The 21,938-nt window shown below is 40.0% G+C and overlaps 1 protein-coding gene across 3 annotated transcripts in view; it reads right to left on the bottom strand.

Moving 5' to 3' along the window:
• The window catches only part of RAPGEF5 (Rap guanine nucleotide exchange factor 5), a gene marked incomplete at its 5' end in the record, with an annotated part of 214,139 nt that overhangs the window by 31,986 nt on the left and 160,215 nt on the right, over positions 1-21,938 (bottom strand). For all 3 annotated transcript variants that reach the window (XM_082846352.1, XM_082846354.1, XM_082846353.1), the window contains 6 exons: positions 2,150-2,299; positions 4,959-5,037; positions 5,977-6,007; positions 7,753-7,850; positions 9,220-9,364; positions 11,806-11,884. In XM_082846352.1, coding sequence (XP_082702478.1) covers positions 2,150-2,299; positions 4,959-5,037; positions 5,977-6,007; positions 7,753-7,850; positions 9,220-9,364; positions 11,806-11,884 — 582 coding nt within the window. The remainder of the gene's footprint in view (positions 1-2,149; positions 2,300-4,958; positions 5,038-5,976; positions 6,008-7,752; positions 7,851-9,219; positions 9,365-11,805; positions 11,885-21,938) is intronic.

The raw sequence follows: 21,938 nt of genomic DNA, 5'->3' as shown, positions 1-21,938 counted from the left end.
TCCCTCTTTAGCTACAATGTCTTGCAACCCTCTGTGTGCCCATATATACCTTAAATCTGACTTTATAAGAACCATTCTGCATTTGCTATGGCATTTGCATTCTGCAAATGCCATGGCTTTCAGACAGTAATTTTTCCATTTGCTAAGAAGTGTTTTTCTTACTTTCAGATTTGTCACTACACCATGAACGATGAAAAGTGATAGGATTTTAAGCTCTGAGTAACTGAGTAGGTTTCTGTTACTACATACATATATACCTAACTTGGGTACAAAACAGCTGGAAACCTACCGAAAGCTGTGAGGGTAATAATACCAGTCCTTTTAGAAAAGTCCACAAAACCTACAACATGGCCAATATCTCTAAACTTTTTTTAACAAAAAGAAAATAACTGTAGATCTCACTGTCATTTCATTTTGATGTAGCATTTAAAACATTTATTAAAAATTATGTAACTAGAGCAAGGAATACATTAAGCTCTGTGGGCTTTTTTTCTTCATAAGAACATTATTGCTTGGTGGATATGAAGCTGCAGGCAGAAAGGTTCTTAACAGACAAAACTACTAATGGATGGCAAATGACGGCATATTTCCAAACCTGTGAGATAATTCAAGAGATAAACTGATATTGCTAGTGATGATTCGCTATGAGTCTATACACATTAGAACGACAGATGAATCTAATAGAGTGTAAAAATCCTATTTCCCAGCCATCAAATAGATATTGGGTAGTAAAAGACCCACTCATTAATTCCCAGATTCACGTGTGGCCCTGGGCCGACTCTGAGTCAGCCTCCAAGGGGGTGTGGGTCTCAGCTGTGCCACCAGGTTCTCTCAGGGTCCTTCTTTCTCCAGCACCTTCCGTCTGCATGGGGACCCAATGATTACTTTCTGTTATGGTATTGCCTTGAGAGGCGAATGCTGATTCTGATGAAGTTTAATACTGTTTAGAATCATGTAATATCTTTGGTCACTTAAAATTAATATACAAATATCGTATTTATCTGGAATACCTAATATATTTTATTAAACATTCAACTACTCCCTGATTAAAATTCATGTAGTCCACATGTTTCTGAAATTTTTGCTCTTTTTCTTTAGAGAATGTTTTGATGGGAGGCACAACGCCCAGGGAGAGGAAGGAGTGCCTCACTTAACTAGGACAGGGGAGATGGGCTGTATTTGTTTGAATATGTAATCAACTAGCTTGTAGGCCCATTTTACCTGCCTCTGAGTCACAAAGCGAAAGAGGCAATGTTCCATCACATAATGCTTTCGCATCAAGTACAATACATGCTGATCTTCTTCTCCTGACTCTAGAATGGTAACAAAGGGTGAACAGGAATGCCCTTTATCTGCTCCCCCCTCCCCGGCCCGCCCCATCTCTGGCTGGTTAGTTTACACAGTACTCCCATTTTTCAACTACTGGGACTAAGTCACTTTCTTTGTATTTTTCTCAGGGTTAATGAGATATTAAATAAAGATCGTAAGCCAAAAAAGGAGGCCAGTGACACTGAGATCTGACAGGCTCCAGTGAGAACGCAGGGGTCTGTTCAGGTCTCACAGATCAATAGTATCAGCTTGTAATCTGTGTGATCTTATTCAAAACAGACAATAAACCATTCTCTGAGGATAAATAAGGCCCAACAGAGGCAAAAACTATAACCAGGGCTCCCTCCCCACGTCTGCCTGAAGGAACACTGCCTGTGAGCTTTCGGCTTATTGTACAGTTTTTATTTCCTTCAACAGGGAGTCTTTAAGTATTAAACTGTCAGCCAGCTAAAAGACTAGTTCAAGGCTGCCTTTCTTTTTTCTTCGGAAAGTAATTTCATCCTTTAGCAATTTCCCAAGTTAATTTAAATATGAAAACAGAAGGCTTATCTAGAGTACAAAATATGTAAAGCTTTATAATATATTTCAAAACACTGGCGCGCCTCTCTGCTCAGTTCTTGGGGAGGAAATTCAGCATCCAACGGTACCCAACTGTTGTCATGGAAACACCTCTGGTAGGTGGCTTCTTCTTGTTAGAGTGCTCATCCAGCTGCAGACCCAGAAGGGACGCGCTGCACGTCTACTCCATAAAAATGTCAACTCTCTCCTTCTGGAGGCAATCCAGTGAAAGATTAATATTCAAAGACAGAAAATAATTTACCCCCAGAGAATGTGACGGCTACCAGAGCCAGATCCTCTTCCGCATGCTGGATCTTTTCCGCCACCACTCTCAGGATCTCTTGGGCTGTACTGGAAACTTTTGCCTTCACGCTGACATAGGAGTGCTCCGTGATATACACGTGACAGAAAACTGCATGAGGTGAAAGAACTGTGAGTAGACAGAGAACAGCTGTGGCCATGAGGTACAGACGTTTCACCCAAATCAAGGCACCCGCCACACTATTCCCTGCAGTACAGAGCAGACACAGCTAGATTTACGTATATATGTGTGCACACGGGTGCCTGAGGGCACAGCAATGCGAGCTTGCACACACGTGAGACGGAGCCGTGATAAAGCTGCTGAGCTAGGTGGAGTAGTGCTTAAGCATCCCATACTGTAGTGAGAGACCCACACCATGCAAAAGCGTCTGCTCAGGGTAGAGGCAGCCTGGCCACAACACAGTGGGATCTGTGCAACAGGGACTAGACTTCGGAGTCCCTTCTGTGAGGGTTACTGTGATCTCCCAAAGCAGTCTATTAAAGCGTCTAATTCAAACATTTTTGTTTTACACTTCACCTCTGGACAGGCACAGTGGCTCAGTAAAGACCACCACATTTTGTTATTTGAATTCTCATAAGCTTATCTAAAAAATCTGTCACTTGCTATGGTTTTTGGCTTCAGCCTTCCTGCTCGTATAAGAATGAACCTCCGCGTGCCGCCCCTCCACCCATATCAAGGTGGTAGTGAGTTTAGTTTTCAAATGGAGGTCACATTTCCAGCCTTTTTAATTTCCTTTTTCTTGTCTGTGGTACTAATCATTATTACTGGGACATTATCACTATCAGGGTGAATGGGCCCTGGAAAAAACATTTCTTTATGATTTAATAGCAGAAACTGTAGCAATGGAAATAACTGACACGTTATTTGTCTCTTGTATCAGCCATTCTGAATGTATAAAACACCAGCTTCTTTACTAAAGACAGAAGGACAATAATATACTTATTCTTCTCTTCTAGATTGCAAAAAAAAAAAAAATGGGGAGTGCAGGTCCTAGAGAAATTTCATATGCAATTTAAATGCACCACAGAAATAAGCCCAGGAATGTTTGCACAGAAATGCGAATGAAGCAAAAGACAAACTAGGGGTTCACTAGCACAAACCTCAAAGTAAACACGCCACCAAGAGGCACTGACAGTATTTTGTTTTGGGTTTGGTTGGGTGTGTCACTAAAACCCTAGCATCTAACAAATAGCTGTTTTATGTGTTGTCAACAGACTTGTGAGAGACAAAATGTTTTTATCCTTCCACAAAAAGACGGAATTCTGGAGCAAGGCAAAGCTGCAGTCTACAAACTACAAAATGTGAGGAAAGTTTCCAGCCTCCTCAGTAAGATGATGAACAAAAAGAGGAGGGGGGAGGTCTTGAAATACTCAGATTCTTTGAAACTCAGCTTGGAACATTATACAATTAATTGTAAGACAAATGGGAAAGGAAGGTCAGCAACTGAGAGATGAGGAGGTGAGGTCATTCCATTTGTTCCTCCACTTGGTACAGGTGACACTATGACCCAACGAGTGCCATCATGTTTGGTTATACACAAACAATGGAACACAAGAGGTATCCTGTGACATTTTGTTGTTTAAACATTCAATAAGTTGAATAAATATTCAACGTCCACACTTAAAATTTCAGCGCTGTCGGGAAAGGCGAATTAAAAGAGAAAGTCTCCAAGTCACAATAGCATGCACATTTGAATTGCTGTGTTTCCCAGCTCTGCCCTTGACTCAACCTTTATCTAAACAGGAGGAAACCATTTCCAGTTCCGTTATAAAACAGTAATGTAGCAAAGCACGCCAGGGGCTTCTCTGGTGGACCAGTGGTTAAGAATCCGCCTGCCAATGCAGGGGACGTGGGTTCCATCCCTGGTCCGGGAAGATCCCACATGCCGTGGGGCAACTAAGCCTATGCGCCACAACTACTGAGTCTGTGCTCTAGAGCCCGCGAGCCGCAACTACTGAGCCTGCCTGCTGCAACTACTGAGGCCCGTGCGCCTAGAGCCCGTGCTCCACAACAAGAAAAGCCACCGCAATGAGAAGCCCGTGCATCACAACAAAGAGTAGCCCCCGCTCGCCGCAACTAGAGAAAAGCCTGCATGCAACAACGAAGACCCAACACAGCGAAAAATAAATAAATAACTTAATTAATTAAATTTAAAATAAAAAGTACATCAGCACCTTCAGAGTGCTACAGAGGTGTCTCCCCTGCACTGATGGAGCAGCCCTCTTCAGGGTGGGTCACGAGCCCTTTTGCCAGCAGCACTGATTGAGGACACACTGGACGTGTGGCACTGCCCGGCAGGGCCTTGCCTTGGAGGAGTTTCGACTGCACATCCTTCCTTTCATTATTTTCTCCAAGATTTTCTTCTCTAAATCTCAGGGATTGACTCAGCCAAAGCCCTGCACGGTGGCTTTAAGGGACTCTCCAGTGAGTCACAGGCGATGGGCTGACAGCAGGGGAGAAGGCAGCCAAGGGGAAAGGTTGCCTTTCCAGTCCATTTTGCACATCTCCCCAAGAACGCAGGGGGCTCTTTGCAGTCTCCTTTCCTTACCTGGGACAGTACTCTGTGATAAAGAAAACTGTAACGCCCACAGCAAGAGAAGAAAAACTATCACTGTGGATGCTAACATGCGTGTCTTAGGGGTATGGCAGCTAGAAAGGGTTAAAGGCAGGCTGATGTGTTAAAGTTGGAGAATGATGGTGATTAGCTGCTACTCCACCTGCCCCAGAGCCTTGTTCAAACCATACTCACTTTCCTCTGTTTCCGTCACAGTTCCTCTATGCTGGAGCCAGTTCTCCTTAAGACTGAATTGGTGGAAAAGGGCTTTATTCTGCAAGAAGGGAGAACAAGAACAATGAATGAATGTATTGCTGCCCTTTGGAAAACCAGAGCTGTTTGCAACATGTTCCAAAAGAGCGTGCCAATTTTTTTTTTTAATATGAAATCCACCCATCTAATCTTAGATGAATAAACTGGGAGCTGCCTCAATTAATGCACATGGAGGTGGAGAGTCTGAGCAACATGATAGACCTTGGCCAAAGGAAAAAGCCCCCCAAATGATTCTCTGCAACATGCCGGAGAGTATGGGCGTGATTTTTAACACTCGCTACTACAAACATCCATAGCTTCCTCTCCTGAGAGAGACATGGTTTCCCCATCCCAACAGCAACCTTGCTTTTGGATAAAGCCACGTCGAGATGGTTTCATACTTCTGCTGTAGTGCAATGACTTGCTTAAGAGAAACAGGAACGTGATCCATTATGATTATCCATCACCTGATATATCAGCTCCTACAAAACTTGTGCCTGACATCTCATTTAGCATTTCCCCCCAAGTTGAAGAGGAAACACATTCATTCTGGCTACCATCTCTCTTTCTGGTGGGTTGAAGGGTTCCAACCTTCTTCTTACAAGACTTCCTTACTCTTGCAGGCAAGAGTCTTGCATAGACGGTTTTCTATCTTTATATCAATGACTAAAAATCAAATTTATATCATTCTGGGGATGTTGGGGAAACTCTGAGACTCCAAAACGCACCACAAAAATTCAGAATGTCATAAAGTCTAGGGCACCTGGCTGAAACTGCATCTGCACAAGCACAGGGAAAGCTAGGTGAGGTAGGAGTGGGGAGGCAAGGTGCAGCCCCCGGCTCCACACCTGGCCCTCCTCTGCTAGAGGCAGCGTTCATTAATTATGAAGAAATACCAAGTGGGCCAAGGCCAGGCCTCCAAACCAGATCACCCCGTTTCAGACAGAAGGGGCTGCCTTACCTTCCTTTGTGGTGAATATTCATCTACAGTGCTGAAAGGAAAAGGACAAGACATCAGTCTTTGTCTCAAACCCAGAATAGTGTAGTGATTGTCACAGAGACTCCTTTTCAGGCAGCGGGCAGAGGTTTTTGCTTTTCAAAAAGATAAAACACACAGTATTCACTAGTTTACTATGCATAACACACTTGACACTGGGCTCTGGATTTCCAGTGAACCAGGAAGAAAAGAAGCTATTTATTCAACAGGTATATTTTGCTTTCTACCCATAGAAACTGAGCATTGAGGAAAGAACTGGATTTATTTCCACAGAAACTCTAAGTTTTCTCATATTTGGCTAGATTTTCGGTGAAATTATTGTTCTTTAGATAGCTAAATAAGTCAGCCAAGACAGATCTTTTCCAGGACGTTTCTATGTGTGGTGGAACTGGGGGATCTTCTGCAGGTCCCCAGCTCAAATCTTATCCCAGAATCTAGAGATACTTCACCTTGTACCAAAGACGCAAGAATCATGTCTTAGACAATTTTCTTACTTAAATCTTTTATTTCCCAGTTTTATGTAAGTTTTTAAATGGAATGTATTAAATTCCATTTATTTATTTAATGCATTTAAATGTGTACTAAACCAGAATTAAATTTTCCCAACTGTAAGAAGGCCTGTCTTACAGCATAGATCAACTTCCATGTAGGGCATTATTCTGATGTAAAGGTTTCTTTCTTTTTCTTTTTTGCTTCATTTGTTTGTTCATATTTTCATACTAGTCTTAGGCTACCGAAATTTATTACAGTGTAGACTGTGATAAAAGATGACCACCAAAATTCACAACATTCATTTCTAACACCCCGCCCCTCATTTCTGAATTTCTAAATGTGTGATTTTCCTGATTGGGACTAAGGTTTATACATAATTTGTTTGCACCCTAAAATTCTTTATATAGCCTTTACTAAATAGATCTCCCTTTACTAAAATTAAGTCAGGCTTGAAATCTCAAATCGATAATCTGAAAGGCCTGAATTAACATTTTCTATGAGAAGTGCATTTGTGACTGCTGAAATCTTAATAGAAGTTTTTCACAACTTGACAACAGATGTGTTTTATGTTTAAAAAGTAGAAACTACATTGTAAATCAGAGAACAATTTTTCCCTTCAGATTAACTTTGCAGCTGCATCTGAAAACTGAATAATGACCTGATGTTTTCATTTACCAAAATTAATAAGAAGAGTTAGTGGTAAATCAGAGTAAAGTTAGGTATTAGAAATATGAAAGACTAATGATAGACACCTCAGTGATACACCTTGGATATGACAAAAGTCACTGAATAAACGCTTTCCTTTAAGTTTTCTGAATTGATAAAGAAATTTCAGGGAATCCACAAAACTGAACTTTAAAAATGCACCATGACTTGCTGGGACCTATTTATAAAACGTTTTTCCTATTCATTAGAGATAGCTATGAGCTCCCCCAAATGACAAGTTAAATATTTACACTTTTAAAACTAAATAATAATTTATTAGATAATTGTTCTTAGGTACCCAGACTGTCATGGCGCAGTTTGTTTCTACCATACCAAACAGGGTTAAAAAAAAAAAACAGGCAATAAGCTTGATTTAGTGTTCATTCATCTTGAGATATAAAAACAAATATTTACTACTAGAGAACCTAAGGAATCAAGATAAATCTCAGATTCAAAATGTTCCAAATGATACATATGAGACACCCCCAATTCTATCACATGTGCTGCTTGCTTTTCCTAACTGTGATGAGGAAAATTACTTACTGACGACGGTGCATTCCAAGTATCTTTTGAAATTCTTTCAGTTCTTTTTCAAGTATTGGGTATTCATATACATCATCCAGTACATTTCTGTATATGGTCTGGGGGAAAAAGAAAATTTCAGCTTAATTGGTTTGATGCCTATTTTGTAAGGACTAAGACTCATAGAGTGGTTAACCTGCTCAGGGAAATAAGTGGAATCCAGAACAATGCTGGGGGTTAAACCAGGTACCAATGAGATCCTGAGTGGGATTCCACCTCCTAGCCCCTCGCTCAACTGGTGTGGCTCTGTGGAAGCTTTTAAAGGCTATTGGTAGGGAACGGTGGAAACTTAAAAGAGATCTCTGGCTGGCTACTCAAAATTTCCATGCCCGTTCTAAATTTTTAGAAATAATATCCACATAACCATTTGGGAGTGAAAAAATCCATTGAATTAAACTACCCAGTTGATTTGAAAATAACATTAGTTTAGTCAGAGACTTGATTTAAACCAGTTTTTAACTAGATGTCTAAGTGATATCTGAATTTTGAAATCAAAGTGATTTCCTTCATGAAAGGCAAAATCAGTTTAGATACTTGCCTATTCTGAAATAGAACTCTTCCCTGCTCAAATTCCACCGTACCCCTTCTCTGTGTTAACTTGCACAGCTAATACGGTTTTGGTGGCCAAAAGAATCCAACTGTTTACAAGTCATCTCCAGAGAATCATCGGTATTGAAAAGATACTGCAGCCTACTAATGATTGGACACATATATCAGCTTATCCAATTTCAAATATAAATCTAGGTTAGTATCTATTTTATAGGTTATTATTGCTCTAATGTCTCAAAACATACCAGGTCCTGAAAAGGTTTCATAATGTATACATTGTCACTATAGGTTTTAAATGATAAATGTTTTATCCCATTATTGTAGATATGGGAATTGTTAGTTTAAAGTTATAATACATTTCAACATATTAAACAGTATCAAGTTTTAAAGTATCTTTTATTTTACGTTCCTTAATTATTTCATTTGCAGTCAAAATTCCCATGACTTATATAAAATAAATAACCTTAAGTGAGTGACGATAAAACTTGCCTTCTTCTATGTAAGGAATATCAGGCTTCAGAGGTCAAAACAAATTAATACTTTGAATCATAACTTCAATATTACAAACAAGTTAGATGACTGTAACCTACGAATGAGATTTTTGTTTTTGTTATTTTGCAGTACACAGGCCTCTCACCGTTGTGGCCTCTCCCGTTGCGGAGCACAGGCTCCGGATGCGCAGGCTCAGCGGCCATGGCTCATGGGCCCAGCCACTCCGCAGCATGTGGGATCTTCCCCGACCAGGGCACGAACCCGTGTCCCCTGCATCGGCAGGCTGACTCTCAACCACTGCGCCACCAGGGAAGCCCACGAATGAGATTTTTGAAATGAGTCATTTGGCATAAAAGAATTACTCAATAACTGGATGTTTTACATTACCTTTAAAAACATTTTTGAATGTTCATCTTCATGTAACCAGTCTTTGTACAGAGCAATCCACTGGGAAACAAGATGCAAGACCTTCCGTTTCCGACAAGGAACATCTGAGTTTTCTTCTTTGCCTTGATACTTCTTAGCAGAATAGGTGCAAATGGTTAAGGAAATTACATTGTTGCAAGTAAAAAATGTGAAGAGATCCGTTTATTCTTGCTTTCACAAACTATGCTAAGGTACATTTTCCAAAATATCTACAAGTACCTGAATATGCAGGAAGAAAAGAATATGTGTAGGGAGAGTAAAAGGTGTGCACTGAAGAGGGTAAGCCCAGGAAAACGATTTACATAACATGGTGGCAGGCCATGAGGATAAAGACTGGACGACAGAACTCACAGCTGCTGACATAGCTCCACAGGCAGCATGGGTTAATGCCACCTCCAAGAGACCCTAGGTGGCCCATTAATCACAAGAGATTAAGGCTCCAAAAGATCTGGCCTCACTACATAGGTGGACACTGTTTCCATAAAAGTTAGATCAGAACGGGGCCAGATATACTTTGATCATCAGAAATTCACATTCTAAAGTAGCGCCAAATGAGCACAGATTTCTGGAGCATAATTTGCGATATGATTCAAATGCTCACCCCAGGAATTTATGTGAAAAAAAAAAAAGAAATGGATAAGCGTGCAAATGTAAGTAAAAAAGGGCTGCTAATTTTCATTTTCACTGGAATAAAAAAATATTAAATAGGAATAACCTAAATGCTTCAACCATTAAGGACAGTTAAATAAATTACTGCATATCCACTTAAAGGGCTTTTCTATAGCCATAAAACTGATGGTCCAGCACTATATTTACGGACACAAGACATGCACAGTATACTGTTAAGTAGGAAAGCAAGTAAGAAAAGTATACGTTAGGATCACCCATTTCTATTAACTATGTTTATTTATATATTCATTACCTGGAAAGATATATACTAATAGTTAACAGTGGCTTCTTAAGGTAATGAGATTTCAGAGAACATGAATCATTTATATTATACTTATAAGCATTTCCCAATTTGTATACAATGACTATGTATTAACTATGCTGTTAAAATTACATAAAAAATAACAACCCCAAAGGCAACATGCTCAAAGCCTTAGGAATGAGAGAGAAGCTTGGCACTTTCCAAAACAACCTAGCATTTTTGCCCCCCAAATTATCATTCTGAGTATCTTGGACACACTGAAAAGTTAGCTAGAAATAGAAAATGCTATGATACCAAACACAGGTAGATTTTGGGGTTACTGGACAGGATTCTCTATTCTTCAATGCTGATATATAATTGCAAAATAGGAATCAATTTTGTATCGGGCTTTGTAACTATTTTAAAACATAATTCAGTCACTGTCTCCCCAACCTGCAAAAGGACATCAAGGACTGAATGGATAAAAAAGATGTGGTACGTATATATACAATGGAATACTACTATACATATATATATATAAAAAACTGAATCACTTTGCTGCACAGCAGAAATTAACACAACATTGTAAATCAAATATACTTCAATAAAAAAATAAAATAGGGGAGAAAAGTAATAGCTAACCCTGAACATTTTAGAATGGCTATATCTGGAGAAAAATTACTATAATCCTTGTTATGTCACCATAAAATTAAAGCAACTAACTCAGGAAAAAAAAAAAAGCACATCAAGGACATCTGATTTCTTTGATTTCTACCTGTGAAACAAACTCAAGCAAACACAAAAAGAATCTATTAAAGTATCTATTTCTCCTAGATTTTCTCTTGAAAGGCATAATATAAAGATTTATCTTACATTATTTCCACTTATGCAAATGTTCTTTTCCTCTTTTCCTGTAACTATCATGGCTTGACTAATGATAAAGAAAAAACTCTTCCTTAAACATTGTGAGGCAAGACACTCGTTCGGACACTTTGAGTGCCTTTCCTTGGCATGGCTTTCCAGCCTTTGATCTGTTGCATCTCTTCTAGTTAGCGTATGCAATCCTAAAGCCTCCTTAACTGGTCATCAACCTTCTAATCACATCCATCATCCTAAGAGAGCATGCCCTGACAAAGCTCTGAAACGATGACAGTCGATTACGGGGATAAGACCTCCCAAGTGGGGAATCCTTGTCTCCCCCGGGGGAGACTTGCCCAGAAACACACACTCACATATGTATGTTTTCCCATCACATGGTCTGGCACTAACTGACTGATTGTCTTCTAACTTCAGTTATCGCCAATCCACTCAACCTCTTGACTCTGGTGTTTACCCAGCAGGCCAAATTCATCTCCAGATTCTAAAGTCTTGAGACGTAGGTTTGAAGAAAACATAATATCGACAGCACAATCTACCCACGACGTAGAACGTGAAAACAGCGGCTCTGCATTCATTTCCAGCTCCCCCTGCCTGGTCTGTTTCATTTCATCTTTCACCTTGGCTATCATGACATGAATATTTAACATAGCCACACTCCACCGAGGGGCTGAGTAAATGAAGAAAGGCAGTTCATTCCTAATGTGAGACATCTGTCTGAGAGGAAGCCGACACAGCATCCTGCAGTTAATGAAGGATATTGCCTCAACAGCGCCTGGCACAAGTCGTCAGTTGTCATGAAGACCGTGTACGTGAGAAGGAAGTCATCAAGGAGGGTCTCTGCAAAGAAAGGAAAATAAACACAAGGTGAGCAAATCGGTGATAAGAGGGGCAGCTGCTTAGCCAGGCCCTGGAACAGTGTGCACAGAAGGAATATGACAAATGGTGGTGGCAGTGGGAGGGGTGAGGTTAGGGGAATTTTAGCCACAAAATACATGATTTAGTAAAGTTATTTTTTAAAACTCTTATATAGAACGCCTCAAGCAATGAGATTTTTTTTTTTTTTATTACAAGGCTCTCTAAACATACAATTTTGTCACCTTTTTTTCCTTCCCTAAAACATCATCTATATTTTTGGGTATAGACGTTATGGAAAACCAATGCGTAAAAAAAAGTGCTTTTAAAAATAAATTTTATAAGATTTCTGAAGTATGCACTCCAGACCTACAGGGAATGACGCTTATATGTTCTAATAAATAAAGGCTTTCTGAAGCCATTTACCTAAGTCTAGGACAAGAACAATGGATAATAAAACCCAGAGGACACACGTCAGGTTCCAAGGCCATTCACCTGTATCTCTCAAAAGCATCTGTAAGAAGTTGGGAAAGTGGTGAGTGATTTTCTTACTGTTGTGAAGAGAGGCAGAACTAAGTCCAGTTAAAAATGGAAAGAGAGGGCTTCCCTGGTGGCGCAATGGTTGGGAGTCCGCCTGCCGATGCACGGGACGTGGGTTTGTGCCCCGGTCCGGGAGGATTCCACATAGCGTGGAGCGGCTGGGCCCGTGAGCCATGGCCGCTGAGCCTGTGCGTCTGGAGCCTGTGCTCCGCAGCGCGAGAGGCCACAACAGTAAGAGGCCCGTGTACCGCAAAAAAAAAAAAAAAAAAAAAAAAAAAAAGGAAAGAGAAAGCAGGTAAAATGGATCATGACATACTCCCTCCTAATTCCTTTTCTAACTCTTCAACCAACAAAAACAGGTTCCACTGTTATTGCCTCTTTGCCTGAGTGTTCTTCGAAAAGTCCAGCTTACATATAATACGGAACTCCTGAACAGGCAAAGTGACCTCCAATAAAATTTCAAAAATGATAGAAAAGATTTACAGTCAGAATGCAAAGTAGACCTTTTGCTATAGTAGTCTTTAACCAATCTCCTTACCTTGAAATTCATTTAAAAATATTATGTAATTTTCATATCATTTACATTCTGGATATCAAAATTTTAGCTATTTGATATAGTAGAAAACTGTAAGAATAGTGAGCTGGTATCCTAAATAGCATTGATGCTCTCTTACACTACAAATGTGGAAATAGAAAGAACTGCCCAATACAGAATTCTATAGCTCTACGCTGAAGATTAGAAAAATTCCAGAATTTTAGAAATAACCAGCAACGTTTCTTTAAAAGTTATCAATGCAAAACAAAAGGCCGTGTTGAAGAACACAAAATTCTGATAAAAAGCGGTTGTGAATGACACCTACAGTCCTATATGAACTGCAGGGGTTAATTTATTTCCATGGTTTGTTTATGCTGCAAAATATCAAGATAGTTCTGATCCAAACAGGTAAGTGGCTGAAAATGGTAACAGTTGACCAAAAAAGCTTGCTTTCTAGTGGCAAGAGGCCCTTAATTAAAATGAACCAGAGGTGTTAATGAAGAGTATTAGGTAATTTTTTTCAAAGGTATTTATTTTTTTTATAATAGATAAGTATCAGTATTCCTCACTAAAAAAAATTAATTTGACAAATGGCACCTAAAATGTAAATTAAGCCTAAACTTATAATGTTGTATCACACTGTAGTATGTGAACAGTCACTGGTCTAACCCACTATTACTCTGTGGAAAAGCAAGTTCTCAAACAGATGTGCCTGGGCCTTGCTGGGCATATATTAAGCCCAGTACAGGAAAACTGGGAATGTGGCTGGTTGCACAACTGAATGTGAGTGGATATGCACAGCAGAGCTAGGCGCTCTCTACTGGAGTCCCTGTTTACGAAAGTTTCCAATCTATGCACAAAAAGGCAGAAGAAGCTTTATTGTAAAATCTACCCCCAAACTAGTTAACCTGGCAGTACAAGTTAATCACTGGCATCCTAGTGAAAAATTTGGAATGTGTATGTGAAATTTTGTGTCTCTTTCATTACAGTGTTTTATTTTTTATTTAATTTTTTTTGGCCACACCTCCAGGCTTGTGGGATCTTAATTCCCTGGCCAGGGATCGAACCCATGCCCCCTGCAGTGGCACTGAGGAGTCCTAACCACTGGACCACCAGGAATTCCCTCATTACAGTTTTTTAAGTAGTTGGAATTAAGGTCCAACAATGGCATAATGTCTGAACCCCTAGGATATTTTGGAATCCAACTTGAAAACTATCACTCTGGGAATGCTACTAAACAGTTATGTTCACAAATTACAACATATCTCTGTACTAAACATGGTTGATGAGAATCCTTAGCTTCTCTGGTCTAATTGGAAATTAAGTCTTTTTTGCATTCAATGTTAGACACAGGCAGCAAGGACCATAGAGCAGCCTAGAACCTAGAATTGACTTCAGGCTTTCCAATGGGCCCTTACAGATCGGAACCCACAAGATACAGAAACCACTGGGCGACGGCACTGAGAACCTCAGACAATTCAGCATGTAAAATTCTTGGTGTGACACTCAGGTTCAGACTCTTTGGGATGTTCTTACACGTAGCTAATTTAGTGAGGTGGGAAGTATTCTCTAATCAAGATTTCCTCCATGAGTAGCTCAGATTAAAAAGAGCGCCATTAACTTTGACAAAAGCATTCATTCCATTCTGGAAGAGCCTTAGATAATGAACTGAGTGGCTGTGAGAGTTTGGTTGGATGGTGGCAAAACCATTTGGCATTCAATTCAATTAATCAGCTCACGTAAGATAATATTTTGTTGAGGGCTTTGACCCAGAAATGCTTATCTCCCCTAAGCGACTACCATATTTAATATTCATCAGCATTTATCTAATTATCTCTCTGCCATAGAAATATTAATTAAAATAAAAACAATGATGCTACATAAAAACATCTCCAGTTAAAAACCTAATGAATAGAATAGCTAAAAATCCAATGAATAGAACAGATTCCCAATACTCCTAACTCAAATCTTTCTCTAACTACCATATTGTTCTGAAATTCTTCTGTATACAAAGAGCTTTCCTTTATTCCTTTTCAACATTGGTTTTTTTTTTTTTTGCCGCATATGAAAGTAATTGAGTGATATACTCAAAACAGCACACTTCAAATAAAAGTGCATTTTATAATATCCATGCTTCAAAAAAGGCTGTCCCACTGCTATTTAGAGATATTTTTAGAACCACAATGGCTATATAAATGATCCCCTGAAGACTATTAGCCAACAATGGCCATTTAGAAAGACTAGCAAATCCACTGGCATCCACATTAAAACACTATAATTATCTATTATATTATATACTGCTTAATTAATAGTAATTTAAGACTCTAGGTAGAAAAGCACCTTTGTGTATAAAAACATCTTTCATTTAAACACATTCATCATTGCCATACAGACTAACACTCTGAATAAAAAGATGCATTCATTTTGATTTCTAGTTTAATGAATACCTAGGTATTAATGTACCAAAAACTTTTCTTTGAAATTCTATTCTTTAAATCAATCTCTAAATCTAATCCCAAATTCTTGGCTCATCACTGACAAAAATACTCAGCCATCCTTTTGGGAATACCCCTCTTCTTTCCCCAAATAACATAACATTTTGTAGTGGCTTTTTAAAATACAGGAATTACTCTTTGCAGTATAAAAGTAACATGCTAATACCTATCAAAACTGGAGGGAGGGCTTCCCTGGTGGCACAGTGGTTGAGAGTCCGCCTGCCGATGCAGGGGACACGGGTTCGCGCCCCGGTCCGGGAAGATCCCACATGCCGCGGAGCGGCTGGGCCCGTGAGCCATGGCCGCTGAGCCTGCGCGTCCGGAGCCTGCGCTCCTCAACGGGAAAGACCACAATTGTGAGAGGCCCGCGTACCGCAAAAAAAAAAAAAAAAAACAAAAAAACAAAAAACAAAACTGGAGGGAAAATACTATTACAGTTTTAAGAACAATGTAACCTAAAATAAAATATATCAATACGCTGTCAAAATCTAGACTTGATAGAAATGGCTCTAAAATTCAGGTCTATAATTAGCCATAATGTTAATTAATACAGAACTTTTCCCTTTCATTTGTTACTGTTTTAACTTTAAGACATAAGGAAAGAATTATCTATTTTTATTTGATTTTACTTGAATGTATTTTTCTTATATGCATAAATTAAAAAATTTTCTCACTATCACTTTAAGTGTATCAAGCACTAAAAATTTCCATTTTATTTCTGCAAAATACAAGTGTTTCTAGAATATCCCAGAGTAGTGTCAAGGTGGAACGGTAATTAGTTTGGTACAGACTCTTTTTAAAGGTTTCTGTTATATAAATTTAATCAAATTAAAGAAAATGGTCTAAATGTTTCCAAAAGGTCTAAGCTTAATGCCTTTTTGGCGGGGGGAGGAGGTAAAAAAAGAAAAAACAAAAACATAAAAACGAACCCGGAAGTCTAGAAATCATAATGCATATAGGGTGACTTAGAAACAATTAGAGAAATCTACCTCGGTTATTTTTCAACACTCGCCAGCAAAATGCACTGCCGTAATGAAACCACTCACCAGTTAAAGTGAATTACCAAGAAAGCAAATGAAAAGAGCTTTGACAGACAATTGCCCACAGGAGCCATTTAACCTAAGTAAGGCAATGTGAATATTCAACATTTCTCTACTAACTCATATCCCCTAAAGTACTGTTAGTAGTTTTGCTTCACCCATATTTCTACTTGAGATGCAATGAAATTTAAGGTGCTCTAAAACATGCTCTACTTAACCTCTATTCCAAGGAGCCAAGAAAAGCTTTGTACATGAAAGCGCCCATTTCTGGCCCTGGAATGTTACAACTTACCATTAGTTTTTGAGAAGCACTGCCAAAATGTCCATGTAATGTGATTAAGCACAAACAAAACAACCTCACTGTTCGTGTATGAATCACAGGTTAAAGTGCGATGCCACCAGTACAAGCTCTGCTTCTTGCTCGGTTTATTTTACATTTCAAAAAGCAGTATTCATGGGCTCAAATGCAGCTGTTTACCACAGCTTTTCAATTCACTTGACTCCTGCAGACTTGTACAATTTCACCAGGGTCTTGCCTAGCCATTCTAAAACTGTCAAATCTTGATCTAGTTTTATTTTTAGATATTGGTTGCACAAGAAAGGCTTATTCATTTAATGCTGTTTCTACATCAAACCTGAAAAGTCATCCCTTTAACGACAGGAACTTGCGATACGGATTGCGTGGCACTCTTCCAATAATGAAATCCGTTTTCATTTTAACTTGTAAAATATGGTTCTGGAATCCCACCATATTTCTTTAGGAAAGAGTGATTTGAATACAGCAGGTTTTATGTTCTTGGCTAAGTTTAATTGCACATGCTGCCTTTTAAAAATGGCACTAGAAGCAGCATGGAGTATTAACAGCAGCACTTTTATCTTCTCCACACAGAGAAAGGGTCAGTTTGCAGGTCACTCTTGTTACAGAGTGGACGGGCCCCATGAGCTCCTGCTGTCCCAGCCCCAATCAGCTGCTCTCAAGTGTCCAGGCACACTTCATGTATCTGCCAAGTCCGCTGGGAAGCTCAGCACACCGTGTAAAGCACGCAAAGGGAGTCAGAGAGCTGGATTCCTACCTGGGTAGCCTTGAGCAGAGTACCTAATCTCTCTGGGCCTTAGTTAAATCATCCACCGTGAAGTGGATGTCACATCCACACCTAGCAGAGTTGTAGCTGAGTTAAATAGGACAGCTAATGCATCTGGCAAAGAATCTGGCATATATCAAGCACGGAATAAATACTACCTGTTCTTTATTTTCCCAAAATTATTTATGTCTGTCCTGTCCCAGTTCTCCAAGCGCTACCAGTCAACCAACCAAAACTGTGTATTGAGGAATGACTATACATAAGGCATTGGTTGAGGCACTGGGGGTTGATACAGGGAAGCACAACGCTGGTCCATGGCTTCAGGCTCATAATGAGAAAGGGAGCTGAGACGTGTATCCCCATGGGATGAACTAAGTAAGGTAACACGGCAACTGAGCAACACCAAACATAGATGTCACAGGGGGTGAAGGAGAGACTCCACAGGCCAGGGAAGGTTGCACCAAACAGGTGGCGTGTGAGACGACCTCTGAACTTCTGAGCAGAATTGGCGGAGAAAGAGGTGAAGGATGTAAACAAAGGAGTGGGTAATGGGTGTGTGCCTGTGGCTGAGTCACAAACCTGTGGCCTTTGAGCCTTGTTTTGCCCTTAAAGATGTTTTCTGTTAGATGACAATATTTAAAAATCAGAGATCTGGCAACACCACGTCCATATCTCAGAGGGCAACCGTGGTTTAGACCTGAGTTGCGCTCTTTACGCAGGATGCCCTCCCCAGTTTAGCACAGTTCTGCTCTGGTTGGCTTCATTCGTTCACATGAACTGTCTGGGGACACGCGAGTATGTAAGTCTCAGTCTATGGTACAGTTTTGAAACAGTAATGGAAGAGGTCACATGGTGTAACTGAAAAGTAGAAAAGTAAGTTGGAGCCAATTCCTGGAGTATTTTTGAGCTCTAGACTAAGGAGCCTGGGGCTCGTTCTATAGGAAAAGGGAAGTGAATGAAGACTTTCAAGGTGAGAAGTGACAAGAGATGCAGATTACACCTGCTGCATCCCGGAAGTCCAACGGGATACAGGAAGAATAAGGAGAGGGAGGATGAGTTTACTTTTAAATGCACTGAGCTTGGGTTCCCTAGGCTACTTTAAATGGAACTACTGAGCAAAACTGTCGAAGACCAGAGTTTGCTAAAGAAGGCTAGATGAAGATGGGAGCAACTGTATAAAGAGAGTGCTTGGGAACAACATGAATTCTCAGTGACAATCCTAGGAAGATGTAAGCAGGAGGTTGAGGGTTGAGCTAGGGTGGATGTTCATATTTGGGCAATGGTGGGAGAAAGATGAGTTTAAAAAGAGAAGAAATTGGAGAATTGGGAGACGTAAATGTGATAGAAGCCAACAAGAAAGGACTGGAAAAGAGAGCAGATCATAAGAGTCAAAAGTTGTTGGAAGGAGGTCCATGAGACAGAGCATTCAAAGGCCACTGGATGTGGTGTGTGATGGTCCCTGGTGTGCTGGCTTTAGAGAGATGCCCCTTAAGTGGTAGAGGCATACTCTTGATAGACTGAAGAGAACTAAGGATATTGTTGACACTCAGCTCTCATGCCATCTAGCACGCTGTTTCTCCCCAAAGACTCTTCTTGTGGTTGTGTAGCTCACTGATCAGTAACGGCAGGTGCTCTCACAAATGAGCCAGGAAGACAAATTTCTTCATGATCAATGCAAGTATCATTTTACTTAACAATATAGATGAGAACATGGGAATTGTCATGGGTATGAAGCTTTCAATACCAATCTGCCAGCATCTACCAATAAAAATTAATATCCAAAAAAAAAATTAATATCCAGTTCGAAGATTCGCTCAGTTTAACATAATCGACCTGAGTTGCTGCATCTTGTATGATTAACATCACATATGCATTCTTAAGCTACAAACTGTGCTCCTAAGTGCCTGTCAATTAAATATTCTAAAATGTCATGAAACAAAGAAAAATTAATTTAAACATTAAAGCTTAAATCACCCAATCCAAAAATGGGCAGAAGATCCAAACAGACATTTCTCCAAAGAAGATATACAGACTGCCAACAAACACATGAAAGGATGCTCAACATCACTAATCATCAGGAAATGCAAATCAAAACTACAGTGAGGTATCACCTCACACCAGTCAGAATGGCCGTCATCAAAAATCTACAAACAATAAATGCTGAAGAGGGTGTGGAGAAAAGGGAACCCTCTTGCACTGTTGGTGGGAATGTAAATTGATACAGCCACTATGGAGAACAGTATGGAGGGTCCTTAAAAAACTAAAACTAGAATTACCATATGACCCAGCAATCCCATTCCTGGGCATATACCCTGAGAAAACCATAATTCAAAAAGAGTCATGTACCAAAATGTTCACTGCAGCTCTATTTACAGCAGCCAGGACATGGAAGCAACCTAAGTGTCCATCGACAGATGAATGGATAAAGAAGATGTGGCACATATATACAATGGAATACTACTCAGCCATAAAAAGAAATGAAACTGAGTTATTTGTAGCGAGGTGGATGGACCTAGAGTCTGTCATACAGAATGAAGTAAGTCAGAAAGAGAAAAACAAATACTGTATGCCAACACGTATATATGGAATCTAAAAAAAAAAAATTGTTCTGATGAACCTAGGGGCAGGACAGGAATAAAGACGCAGACGTAGAGACTGGACTTGAGGACACAGGGAGGGGGAAGGGTAAGCTGGGACGAAGTGAGAGAGTGACATGGACATACATACACTACCAAACGTAAAATAGATAGCTAGTGGGAAGCAGCTGCATGGCACAGGGAGATCAGCTCGGTGCTTTGTGACCACCTAGAGGGGTGGGATAGGGAAGGTGGGAGGGAGACGCAAGAGGGGGGGATATGGGGTATATGTACACATATAGCTGATTCACTTTGTTACACAGCAGAAACTAATGCAACATTGTAAAGCAATTATACTCCAATAAAGATGTTAAAAAAAAATCTTAAATCAGAAGTCTCAGGCATGGTTATTCCAAGCAATAACTCTAATACTTGACTCAACTTAAAACAAGGTATGATATTTTTATCTCCTGAGCACTAAGAAGAATCTCTACTGTCAGCTTTCTTTCAAAACTTGAACTGTATCACCATTCTGAGTGTTAATTTTTTTTCCCTTGGTCATTGTGAATCATTAGTGCTGAATTTCAGACAAGTAAAATTTTATTTATTTACTAATTTACTTTTGTTTCTAGTTAAAAGAAATTTTATGGACACTAGAGAGAAGTTATTTTAAATAAAGTTTAGCAATGGATAGTCAATTGCCTATTTTACACCTAAGAATTACAAATCTATTCTGCAAACTTACTCATTTAAAGGAAACACAACTAAGGCTCTTTCTAAGCAATGTGGCACAAGATCTCACACAAACTGAACACTTCCGATACAAGAAAATTTACTTTAATGTATTGCCTGTGTTTGAAAACATTTCTAGGAAATGTATTTCAACCAGTGACTGACAGCAGACATGCCTCTGTGTCTGGTTTCCAGAAGAGTCATTAGAATTCTTTCTTTCCAATATCACATGGCTGCTATCTTTCTCACACAGGTGACAGGGAGACTTGTGGTTTAGGGTCACAGAGAAAGGTTTGGTTGAAACGGATGACCAAACACGTATTACTTAGGGCTGAGCACAGGGCTCTCTGCTCTGGTGAAGACAAAGTTGTAAGATAAAGTCTCAGCTTTTGCAAGGATTTGGAATTTGACTGGTGAGATCGTTAAAGGACCACAACGGGCAGTCTACAAGCTCCAGCCTGATGAATATTCCATCCATGTGAATGTCTGAGCGAACCTCCATACCCCACCCCTGCCCACCACTGCCACCCAGCACACATGTTTTAGCCCCAGAGAGCCCCAAACCATGCTTTGAACCACACCTATTCCTTAATGTGCCCCAGGAAGCCGGCGGTGGCTTCAGTAGGTGACGGGGAAACGTTGGTTGGCAGGGGGGGAAGACAGTGGCTAGTCTGTATGAAAATAACCACACCAGCCAACCTTTATGGACCACATATTGTGGGCTGTACCACAAGCGTCACCCACATGATCTGTGCTCTTCAAAACCACCTTAGAAGGTAGGTCTTACCTTTAGCGGGATGATGACACTGAGACTGAGATAAGTACAGAGAATAACCACTGAGTTAATGTCGGAAGGGGCCTAGGTCCCAAGGCGTGCTGAGCCACGGCAATGGCTCTCACTGCACAATGTTCTCCTGAGGGTGTGGATACAAACCGTCCATGTCAGGGGTGAGGGGAAAGGAAGTACAGGAAAGTCATGGAATCCTGGGTTTGGACAGGGAAAAGCATCATAGATACGGGAATCTGGTCTTTTTACTGG

The sequence above is a fragment of the Leucopleurus acutus genome, assembly GCF_964270905.1.
Source record: "Leucopleurus acutus genome assembly, chromosome: 9".
NCBI lineage: Eukaryota > Metazoa > Chordata > Mammalia > Artiodactyla > Delphinidae > Leucopleurus > Leucopleurus acutus.
This window is presented reverse-complemented; position numbering and strand designations above follow the sequence as displayed.